The 12,500-nt window shown below is 41.6% G+C and overlaps 1 protein-coding gene across 1 annotated transcript in view; it reads left to right on the top strand.

The window, feature by feature from the left end:
* Positions 1-12,500, top strand: part of LOC143032129 (esterase E4-like) — a 49,573-nt gene that overhangs the window by 20,357 nt on the left and 16,716 nt on the right. The window contains exons 4-9 of the mRNA XM_076196586.1: positions 1,976-2,166; positions 3,597-3,740; positions 4,054-4,239; positions 5,196-5,386; positions 6,494-6,659; positions 9,873-10,060. Of these exons, the coding sequence (XP_076052701.1) occupies positions 1,976-2,166; positions 3,597-3,740; positions 4,054-4,239; positions 5,196-5,386; positions 6,494-6,659; positions 9,873-10,060 (1,066 nt within the window). The remainder of the gene's footprint in view (positions 1-1,975; positions 2,167-3,596; positions 3,741-4,053; positions 4,240-5,195; positions 5,387-6,493; positions 6,660-9,872; positions 10,061-12,500) is intronic.

Below are 12,500 nucleotides of genomic sequence, written 5' to 3' on the forward strand. Positions count from 1 at the left end.
GCCATTATCAAATGAAAACGTAGCCAACTTGGATTTTTTTTTCTCAAATACTCTGAAGGACATGAAAGAAGTTCATAATGTCCTGATCCAAGCTGCCGAGCTCTTTGGCCATTGTCTGCTAGGCAAGTTCGCCGCCCACGCGTTCCGTTTGCTCACAAAGGCGAAACCGAGGAGGGCGATGATGACGACGTTTCTCTTATATAAGATGTTTTCAATGATTGATGAGGTTAGGTGACCTGAACTTTGGTTATTACCGCCCGAAAATAAACATTTCCCATTTTCTCAACATTTTCAAAACGAGAACATTTGAGTGCGCTCCGTAGACTTACGATGTTTATTATTGTCTCTCTCTCTCTCTCTATATATATATATATATATATATATATATATATATATAGATATATATATATATATATATATATATATATATATATATATTTATATATTTATTTATTTATTCATTCATTTATTTATTTATTTTATCTATTTATTTATTTATTTATTTATTATTTATTTATTTATTTTTTTTTTTTTTGGGCAGGGAGGGATTAGTGATAAATGGGAGTGGAGTGCGTGGAAATTAAAATTTTGGGAGTGGAATTATACCTTTTACTTTGGCTACCTTCCTTGTAAGGGGGGAAAAGCCCTTGTACGAATTTCATTAATTTCTAACAATTTCTTGTTGAGAAACATTTCTTTTGAAAATATTTTATAGGAGCAATATACTTTATATTATTGGTCATTCATTGTGTAAATTAATCATTTCAAGTGCCGAATCAAGACAGGAGGGGTCTTGATATTCTCAACCTAAAGTAGGTAAAATCTGACAAAATAGTCTTCCCAGACTTGAACAATGTTTCATCTATATGGTGATGCCTGGTATCTTTCCCCAGATCGCCAAGTACGAACTGAGGAAATCTCCACATTTTGATTAAAAAAATACAGAATCTATTAAAATGTTTTATTGGCCAACATAATATAAACGGTGAGACATAAGGAGGATGACATTTTCAGATATTTTTAGTCGATTCTGAAACAGAAATAGATTCGTGGATGAGGAAAACGTGCAAAATAGAAACAAGAATAATGAGGCACTGATAGACGAAAGTAAGCAGAGAGAAAAAAATTGACATGTATAGAAGAATCAATCAATTTCTTGCAGAAATGTTAATAAACAAAGAAGGATTCGACGTTGAGCCTTCACGAAAGCAATCTATCCTGATAGCTACACCACACCAACTCCCCTAGAAGGAGCATCTTAGACCAGAGATCGACCAAACAGCCGACAACTGTAAGTTGGAGTCGTAGAGGGAACCTCAGGTGCCTCGCCAGAAGTCATGTGGGATAACTGCAGCCCTAGGACCTTCGGGCAATGCCACAAGAGCCAAATGCAGAAACAAGAGCCCGTCCTTCAGCAGCAGAAGAGCCTACGCGAACTCGTCCGGCAATTATACGAAGCCACCAACACGATCTACAAAGACGCCTTGGCCATCGACGACTTCCAGAACGTCTTGTGTCAGGAGGAGAGAGTTCAGGCCGAAGACGTCCGTTTCTTGCATGACGCCTCTGAGGGAGCTGCTATTCGGGTCGAGGAGCTCCTGTCCAAAGTGGAGGAGAAGGAGCGGCAGAAGGAACGGCACATGATACTCTTCCGTGCCATCGGGCTGACCGTCTCCCTGACGAGTCTTGTCCTCCTCCTGCACTATTTGCATTTTCTTCTATGAGCGATTCGTTTGGTGGATGCGCAAGAAGGAGTCTCTATGTGGTGGTTATTATTTTGTTTTTTCAGCCTTCGTTACAGCAAAGATGATGCCACTAAATGATTTATCCCCCTTTCAGGGGCATTCCCTACGCAAAGCAATTCATCTGGTGAATGCGTGAGGGAGAGTCTTTCTGTCTTTGTTATTTACTTTCTGATTCTTCAGCTTTCGTCACAGAAAAAAATATGGCACTAAATGATTTATCCTTCTTGCAGGGGCATTCCCTACGCTAAACCTCCGATAGGAAACCTCCGGTGGAAGGCTCCTGAGCCTGCGGAGAGGTGGACCGAGGAGTTGGACGCCACACGCCACCGGTCTTTCTGTCCTCAGTATGACTATGACCGGAATGAGGTGGTGGGAGATGAAAACTGCCTCTTTCTCAACATATACACACCATTTCTTCCAGGTGAGCGCCATTTCGAACTCTTCCATTTAGTTTGTTGTGCCCCGCCTCTTTTACATAGGGCAAATTGAGAGGTAAGTCAATTGTGCAAGTTACTTGGTACAAGTTACTTTGCCGTGTGTAAACATCTGCTTGACAAAGAAAACGTATGTTTACATACGGCAAGCAGATGTTTACACAAGGCAAGTAGCTTGTAGCAAGTAACTTGCACATTTGACTTGCCTCTCAACTTGCCATGTGTAAACGAGGTTATATTCCTTTGCACGTAGGTCCACAAGTACTAGAATTAAGTTTCTGAATTTGACTTTGTACATATGAGTAAACCTCTTTTTCCTCTTCATTACCATTTATTGGCATAAAACCCTTCACATTGAAAAGGAAACATTTCATAGAAAAACACAACGAAAACAATAGGCTACGTTTAAAAAAATGGGATGCATAATCAGTTCACATTCATAAGATAAGTAAAAATTATATAGTGTTGCCTCGAGCTTGGCTGGAAACCTGCAGATACATACTGATCATCAACGGGCCTCGGGCTATCCCATAGATTTCTCCAGAAAGAAACACAGGGTCGTCGAATTTATGAAGCGGCCTTGCTGTGGATGTGCTGTGTCTTGCGACACTGCTTCTGACCCAGGGCAGTGGGCAGGATGCAGGGATGACCCGTCATCCAGGAGATGCCAAGATAGGAGGGAGGGAGGAAGGTGGAGGGAAGTGGAATATATAGGAAATGGAATGGGTGGGAGTGGTTTCTATGCCTTTTTCTTTTTGGCTACCCCCCGTGTAGGGGGAAAAAGCCTTTGGTATATGTATGTATGTATGTATGTATGTATGTATTAGTGCGGGTCAATTTCTGTCAAAGGCCGATTGGATAAAAGGGTAAAGAGCAGCCGCCGCTTGTCAGCTGTTTTACTGTAAAAATGTGGAGGAAAGATAATAATCAAAGCTGACAGAGAGAGAGAGATCCTGGGCCCAGTCCGTAGATCCAATGCCAGCCCCTCGTGGCTGTGCCTCCAGATATTGGCAATTGGGATCCGGCGCATTCAACGACAACAATTCATTGACAACAATTCATTGACAAGTTACCACAGTACTAATGTGGAGTGAAAACAAGTGACGAGGAGATGATACTCTCCGACGTTCGTCTCACAGGACCACTTTGTGCAGGTTTCCATCGTCGTTCCCCAAAATTATTATCCTTTGGTAGTTTACATTTCAGAAGATATTTCTTTTTATGTAAAACTATTACATCTGCATAAAGCTCACAGAACAGTAAGCTTTTACAATCGGTCTTACTACTGAACACATCCTTTCCTACCACCTTTCCTGTGAAATAAATCTTGACATAACTCTTTTACAGGGCGACCTAGGCTCTCTACGCCTAAATATTTTACTATCTCATAATAAGGATATTTCTTCCTCTTCCGAAGGTCAAGGGGTTGCTCCTCTGGCCGTTCTCGTCTTCCTCCACGGAGGGGCATACATAAGAGGCGCCTCCGCGTCTTACGGTGCCCATAAAATCATGACGGAAAACGTTGTTGTGGTGACCCTCAACTACAGGCTTGGTGCTCTGGGTGAGTCAATGACCAATAGGTCTTTTGCTTTAATGATCCTCAATTATTGAAGTTATTGGGTGTTCATAGAGGATGACTAGGAAATTATTGTACCTCAGTGCAGCAACAATGGGTTCATGCGGTGCTGGTGCACCGAACAAGAGCTAAAAATTAATTGACATAGAAATCATAAGCTAGAGTGAATAACCCATGTGTACAAAACTATCGCTAAAGTCTATATTGTATAATCACGTACAACTTAATGGTGGTAACACACTTTTGTATCGTTTGTATTGAATCCAGATGAAATAATTGCACAATTCTTACACCACAGGTTTCCTGAGCACAGGAGATTCCGAGTTACCCGGTAACTATGGGTTACTCGACCAGATAGCGGCCCTCCGCTGGGTCACCAAACACATCGCCCAGTTCGGCGGCGACCCCAACAGGATCACTCTCGGAGGACACTCGGCCGGGGCTTCTATGGCACATCTCCTCCTCCTTTCACCACAAGCTCATGGTAAGTGTGTGTGCATGTGTGTGTGTGTGTGTGTGTGTGTGTGTGTGTGTGTGTGTGTGTGTGTGTGTGTGTGTGTGTGTGTGTGTGTGTGTGTGTGTGTGTGTGTGTGTGTGTGTGTGTGTGTGTGTGTGTGTGTGTGTGTGTGTGTGTGTGTGTGTGTGTGTGTGTGTGTGTGTGTGTGTGTGTGTGTGTGTGTGTGTGTGTGTGTGTGTGTGTGTGTGTGTGTGTGTGTGTGTGTGTGTGTTTGTGTCCTCTTGTACGTGTTCACGTTTATATGAATGCAGGCTCGTGTGTGTATGCAGGCGCAATTGTGTATGCACGCTCGTGTGCGCATGCGTTCTCATGTGTGTATGCTTAAGTACGTGCGTGCGATGTTTGTATATGTGAAGTAGTTGAAGAGTGGGTGTGTTTGAATGCTTATGGTAGCATGCTTGGCTCTGGCACAGGACACGAGCCCTGTAATGGGGCGTTTATTTACGCGCACACACACACTCAAGATTTAAACACAAGTGGTAAACAGTCTTCAAGTTTTTTTTTGAGTCATCGCATTTGACGTAAGTTCTCTTGGATCATATATGATATAACAACGAGCACCTTTGATATGCATGTAATATAAATACTTAAACCAAATACTGCAGTACATTTGTCTCCTACTCACCCCTCCACTTTCTTTCCTCCGACCTTGTTGTAGTAGACCAAAAATCTCCTCCTAGATTGCTTGATCAATTTTCTTATCTATTGATTCATTTATTATTTTTTTCATTTATTTTATTATTTAGTTATTTATTCATTCATTTATCTATTCATCTGTCAGTTTATTCCCTTCTCTATTAACTTATCTAACCATCTATTTACTATGTAGTCATTCATTCATGTATTTACTTATTTGTATATCATTCTACTTTATAGAATCATTCCTTTTACTCATTCTCATTCTCATTCTCATTCTCATTTAGGCCTCTTCGACCGCGTCTTGATGATGAGCGGCGCGGGGAACTGCCTGTGGTCTGTGGCCCAGGACCCGTGGGACTCCGCCACCAAGATCGCCTCCAAGCTCGATTGCTCCACCACCTTCTCCTCCTCCCTCGCCTCCTGCATGAGGGACAAGCGAATGGCTGACATCGTCAAAGCGCAAACTGACATGCATGTAAGTTGAAGTTAGCCGAACGATTAGCAGATTTAAAAGTGTAAGCAGATACTTTGTATATACTTAACGCGTTTGTATAGACATAAATACACATCCGCATATATATATATATATATATATATATATATATATATATGTGTGTGTGTGTGTGTGTGTGTGTGTGTGTGTGTGTGTGTGTGTGTGTGTGTGTGTGTGTGTGTGTGTGTGTGTGTGTGTATATATATATATATATATATATATATTTATATATATATATGTATATATATATATATATATATGAAGCTCGCTGGCTGAGCGGGTTAGGGCGTCGTTACTTGCGGCGAAGGTGGAGGGGATGGCGGTTCGAATCCTGCCACCGGCGAAATTGAGCCAAGGGCATGGTTCATTAAAATCCACGCTACAAAGCCCTCTGTGAGGGGCACCGTTCTAGCCTTCCGATAGGGAGGAGTTTGTGACGTTAAACCATATATATATATATATATATATATATATATAAATATATATATATAATATATGTGTGTGTGTGTGTGTGCGTGTATGTACATGTATATGGTATACATATGCTTATATATACATATGATTTAAATAGCTCTGCCACTGGGACTCGAACACTAGGATGTGTGACTATTACAACAAGGACTTTACCAATCGCGCTATGCAGGATGTTCAAAAGGAATGTTCTGGAACTTGTCCTGCACATACCCCGACATCAACTAGCACGGTGCAGCACGTAGTCTTAAGTTCACCGACACGGCTACCACCCGACGATTTCATCCACCCGAGGTTCCATTACCGTGAAGAATGTTCTAAAGATCATGTAGTCGTCCTTTCCTATATCGATTGTAGCCTAATTTTCATTCCCATGTCCGCTACTCATGCACCCATTCTCCGCCACTCAGCCAGCCATCAAGTATTTACTGCAATGTATGTCTCAGGATGTTGAGGGTGGAGGGGTTCCCATGGCCAAAATGAAATCGTTTGGTGGTTGTCGGAATAATGCACAAGTGACCTAAGATGGAGTCAGCATGTTTGGGGTCTCTCGAGGACATGAGGTCCCGTTTTCTTTCTTTTGGTACAACGACCTAATTTTTCTTTTTCTTCTTTTAGCGGTACGTCTTCTGGCCCTTTGCTTTCCGTCCCGTGGTGGACGCAGGCCTTCGAGACGACCCGGTCCTTCCCGAAGACGTGGAGAGCCTCATGAGGAAGCCCCTGTCCACGCCCACTCCAGTTCTCACGGGCCTCACAACCCACGAAGGACTTCTCTTTGCTATAAGTAAACACGCTGAAAGTTTTCTGAACTGAACACCCCCGACATTTGTGTGTGTGTGTGTGTGTGTGTGTGTGTGTGTGTGTGTGTGTGTGTGTGTGTGTGTGTGTGTGTGTGTGTGTGTGTGTGTGTGTGTGTGTGTGTGTGTGTGTGTGTGTGTGTGTGTGTGTGTGTGTGTGTGTGTGTGTGTGTGTGTGTGTGTGTGTGTGTGTGTGTGTGTGTGTGTGTGTGTGTGTGTGTGTGTGTGTGTGTGTGTGTGTGTGTGTGTGTGTGTGTGTGTGTGTGTGTGTTTGTTTGTTTGACTCTCCAATTTGTTTTCTTATTCAGCAAGTGTTACGCACCAGTGTCCCCCAAATTAAACAAGATCTAGATCCCTCCCTCCCACTCATCGCTTCAATCCTCACCAACCTCGCCGCCCTATGTATCATCCACAACTCCCCCCTCCCAACCATCCATCCTATATAACCATGCCAAATTAACGAAGTGCCCTACAGGCAAATTCCACCCTTAAGTCCCGCCATCAGTCCACAAAATCCATTCGTAGATCATCTAAATCTCCACGCGGTTCAGATTTGTATCCTTCTGTTAGGTGCCATCTTATGATTCCCGGCAATGAACGAGCTGACAAGGCTGTTCGAAAGACCTCATCCATCCCTTTCGATGCCTCCACTCCACTGCTATTAACAAACTATTATCCAGTCTTTCGATCGACAATACTAAATATGTGGCAAGGACGCTGAGAGCAACGCTCAACAAATCATTTAAAAACAATGAAACCCCTCATACGTCCATGGCTCTCCTCACAGCAATATATCCGACGTCTTGAAACAACACTAGTTCGCTTAAGAACAGGGCATTCCCGCTCACGCATGGCTATCTCATGACAGAAAAGGACTTTCCTAAGTGCCAATCTGAAACTCTCATCACAATACAAAACGCACTACCACTCCCTGTTTTAAGCAACAGTCCGAAAGAGCCGCCTGTTCTATCGTCTGCTTCCTCAAGCAACATTGACATTATGCCAAGTCCTGGGCAACAAAACACCAATGCCTCTATCATCTCTACAAAAATTCCTAAAGAAAGAAAATGACAGGCCTCTTATCCACGCTATATATATATATATATATATATATATATATATATATATATATATATATATATATATATATATATATATATATATATATATATATATATATATACCCTCGACTAACTGAACTAATACATGAGATATATAAGACTTGCGACGACGGCGCGAGGTTGTCTACAAAGAAAAAGTGCCTGTGAATCACAATCCATAACAATCAACCAACTCTACGTCCATGAAAATGGAAGACGAAAGGTCAAATGATACGAACGGTTACAAATTCATTAAATGTTATAAGTTCAAAATGAGAAATTACATTGTCCAGAAGAGGCACAATTCACTTCATAGCTCAGCTTTGTAAGTCTGAGATAACTGCCGATGGATTGGTCGCAGCATTCAATAAAGTGCTGACGAGGGAAATTAAAAGTAGTGTATGCTGGGATATTGAAAATATTGATACATATATAAGAAATAGTATAGAAGATTTAAGTACACCTCCAATTTTACACACCCTGTTTTTTTTTTGTTTTTTTTTGTTTTTTCTTACACATGATTAATCTCTTTATGGGTTTGATCTGTCTAACATCAGACGATTATATTCTTTTGAGGGACAGATTCGATAGAAAATGGGACCTCGACTGATCACATTTGATCTTTACCAAGGTAAAAACTATTTTTAAAGACTATCGTATGGTCGTTGATATCATTTACACTCAATTTTGCTCGCGAACATTGAAAAAAAAAATCAATTTTGGAGGCTGCCAGGACAGGCAGAAATAGGTTTAATCGTCCAACCAATTGGGTTGATACCAATCTTGCGAAATGATGCAATTTTCGTCCCTGAACACTGACCGGCAACGCAGAATACAGCAGCCAGCCCTGTATAAAATGATAGGGGAAAATCGATAGAACCCCATAAGCTGCACTGCGACACGCGCCCAAGCAGCAGCAATGAGGCACAGGGTGGAACGTCATGGGCGTTCGGAACCCATTCTACTCGAACGTCATTCATCGTAGGGGTTCGGAAGGAACACCGTCCTGAATAGATTAATCCCATCCCAAAAAAAAAAAAAAAAAAACGATTCCATTCAGCTAGGGGGAATTACCCTCCTCCCACTCCCAATGCTGAAGAGTCTATGGCTTTCCCATCTAACCATTTTGGTAAAATGACAAAGTTATCAGATTTTATTCCACGTAAAGTCAGACGATTTCATTCAGCTGCTTATCTGCTCTTTGCCTTTTAAAAGAAACCTCAATTAACATTTTATAGCTAGCAACACTAATTTTTCGAGTTGTCGTTGAACGATTTAATTTACATATATTTGACATGCTGTTTTACACATAATACTTCTCATACACAGGATTACTCTTCGAGTAACTGGGAAAACCAGCGTTTTATTATCTGATAATGCTGCTTTCAAATAGTTCTCCATCTCTCTCTCTCTCCCACTTCCTCACCCTCTTTCTCTCCCTCTCCTTTACTTTCTCTTTCTCCCCCACTCCCTTATTCTCTCTCTCTCTCTCTCTCTCTTTTCTCTCTCTCTCTCTCTCTCTCTCTCTCTCTCTCTCTCTCTCTCTCTCTCTCTCTCTCTCTCTTCTCTCTCTATACTCTCTCTCTTATCTCTCTCTACTCTCTCTCTCGTCACTCTTCTCTCTCTCTCCTCTCTCTCTCTCTCTCTCTCTCTCTCTCTCTCTCTCTCTCTCTCTCTCTCTCTCTCTCTCTCTCTCTCTCCTCTCTCTCTCTCTCCTCTCTCTCCTCTACTCTCTCTCTCTCTCTCTCTTCTCCTCTCTCTCTTCTCCTCTCTCTCTCTCTCTCTCTCTCTCTCTCTCTCTCTCTCTCTCTCTCTCTCTCTCTCTCTCTCTCTCTCTCTCTCTCTCTCTCTCTCTCTCTCTCTCTCTCTCTCTCTCTCTCTCTCTCTCTCTCTTGCTCTTGCTCTTGCTCTTGTTCTTTTATGGCCGGCATGGCCAGGGCCCAAAAGATCTTATTCTGAACTGCTCTTCCGTATAATTTAAGTAATGTGTTTTTACGATAGTCTTGAATTGTTGTTTATTGGATGATCATGATTTAAACTAATTCCTTTTACCCGTTAAGATTTAGTAGCAATCTAAACTAATTGTATTTTCTTCTCTAGCTGTTATTCTGTTCTCGGAGAACCCCAGCAGCGCGAATAACGTCTTCGAAGACGCCGCCGAGTACGTGCTGAGCAGCCTCTGGACTAACGAGTCTTCGGTCGCGTCAGTCACCGACGCCCTCATGTCCTTCTACTTCAGCAGCCACGCCAGGGAGTCGACAGACGTCTTCCTAGACGAGCTCACCGAGGTAAACGAACACCACATACAATGATGTAATATAGATTGCATGAGGATGCTCGCTGACCGAACGGATTAGGGCGTCGCTACTTGTGACAGAGGTCAAAGTTAAGGCGGTTCGAACTCCGCCACCGGCTAGTTGAACCAAGAGCATAGTTAATTAAATTTCACGCTACACAGTCCTCTGTAAGGAGCACCCTCCTGGGCTTCTGGCTTCGTGGCGTTAAACTGAATCAGATTACATGAAGCCTGTACTGAACAAGACACGTCGTGTCGATTTGGAATGTTCCTCCCGTTGCAGTGCCTGGATTGTGCGGCGCCTTGGTTCATTTCTTTCTTTCCCAATGACTCCCACGGTAGACTCATATGGGTTAAGGAAGCTGCTCGCCCAGCCTCTTCCTTACGATGACAGTTTTAAAAATTTTAGTCTGGCCCACTTCTGACGATTCTGTTCAGCTCAGGGAGCCAAAGCTCCGTTTTGAAAGATTTGAGGCAGTGGCATCTCTGGCATCTCAGATTTTCTCGTACCTCCTTGTCAAAACTCTTAGAGCAAACTACCAGTGTTACAAATCTAGCTTAGAAAATAAATTTCTTCAGTTACTGAAACAAAATAATGTATGAAGAAAAAGAAAAAATATATATTTATTAGTCCCTTTGTAAATATAGTATTGAATTGGCTAGTATGTTTCGTGCCCCTATGCAGACTTTGTTGTGGCCGAAGTAAGATGATTTTATTCAGCTTAGGGTAGGCTCTCAAGTTGACGGCCTTGAAGGATTTTTTTTTTTTTCTTGGAACATACTTTTCCACTCCTTCTTTATAAATTTTTGTCAAGCTTTTCCATTTATCTTCTACTGTTGTGTATCCTTTCCCAATCTGTTTTTTTTTCTTTTCTTTTCTTTTTTTAAAAAAAAAAAAAAAAAAAAAAAAAAAACATCAATATTCCCTTTCTATATTGTTCGTTTTTCCTATTTATTTTTCCTCCTTTAGTTCAAGTTCAACTAATATGTGGTCATTTTTAATTAGTGGTGTCTTATCAATTTTGTCCACTATTTCAGGTTCTGATGTGATTATTAGGTCCAGTCTCGACGGTTCTTCCTCATTTCTATACCTAGTATTCTCTTTATCCATTGCGTCATTGTATGTTCTATAATCATATCAAGTAGTACATTTCCCCATAGGTCATCTCCACCTTTCACTGTCATCTCTTCCCAGCAGATTTCTTTACAATTAAAGTCATCCATTATCACTATTCTTCATCCATCTTCCATTATCTTATTTAGTGTTATCCTTGTGTCTTCTAACATATTTTTGTGTTCTCTCTCTTCCCACGAAGCTGTTTTAGGAGACACATAATTGACCACAAACTTCCTGCTCTTCTTGTCCCTGTCCTCTATTTCCATCATCATTATCTCCACTCTATTCTTTCCATATGTAACATTCCTCACATTTATAATCTTCTTAGTCAGGAACATAACTCCACCCCCTTGTTTCACTTCTCTGTTTCTAATCCAATAATTATATACACCATGTCCTACACTGTTGGGTGGTAGTGGACCTTTCTATTTTGTCTCTACAATTCACATTATGTATGGTTCTTTTTCCTTCAGGCAATCATTCAGTTCATTCAAGCCTGTTATTAATCCATCCATATTTGTGGACACTTTTAATTTCCTGTTACCTTTCCGTTTTTCTCTGCTATGAACTTTCTTTTGAATTCTTCTATTTCTTTATTTAGGTTTTGATTCTCCTTCTTTAGTTCTTCCACTTTATGAACTCTTTGTGTAACTAGTGTTAGTTGGTTAAACCTAACCTCCCATGCTTCGTTTTTTTTTTCTTGTTTTTTTTTTTTTTTAGTTTCTCCTCTAGACTTACTAGCTGGGGTAGGTTGTCATCTCCTCCGTCATTAAATACTTAGAAGTAATTATCTCCTCTTTCCATTGAGCTGCTATTATCTATATTTCTACTTTTAATACCTCTGATCGCCTGTTCGACCTCGTTTGTGTCATCTGCACACCTATTGTTGACACCCCTTCTGACGTCCGGGGCCCGTTCGTCCCCTTCCTCATTTTCTTCCATTTTCCTCAATAATGCCTCCCCTTCTCCTTTTTCTTCACCTACCTACTACACCACGAGTTTTTCCCCTTCCCTACTAATACAACACGCTGAAATCCACAAAATTTGCGTTTTTTCCTGAGTTCCAATCTTCGCCGTCAATCCGAATCTGTGTGTGTGTGTGTGTGTGTGTGTGTGTGTGTGTGTGTGTGTGTGTGTGTGTGTGTGTGTGTGTGTGTGTGTGTGTGTGTGTGTGTGTGTGTGTGTGTGTGTGTGTGTGTGTGTTTGTGTGTGTGTGCGTGTGTGTGTGTGTGTGTGTGTGTGTGTGTGTGTGTGTGTGTGTGTGTGTGTGTGTGTGTGTGTGTGTGTGTTCACCTTGGTCTTTGGATCACGTGTT

This window comes from Oratosquilla oratoria, chromosome 13 (genome assembly GCF_046742065.1).
Source record: "Oratosquilla oratoria isolate Oo_2021 chromosome 13, ASM4674206v1, whole genome shotgun sequence".
Classification (NCBI taxonomy): domain Eukaryota; kingdom Metazoa; phylum Arthropoda; class Malacostraca; order Stomatopoda; family Squillidae; genus Oratosquilla; species Oratosquilla oratoria.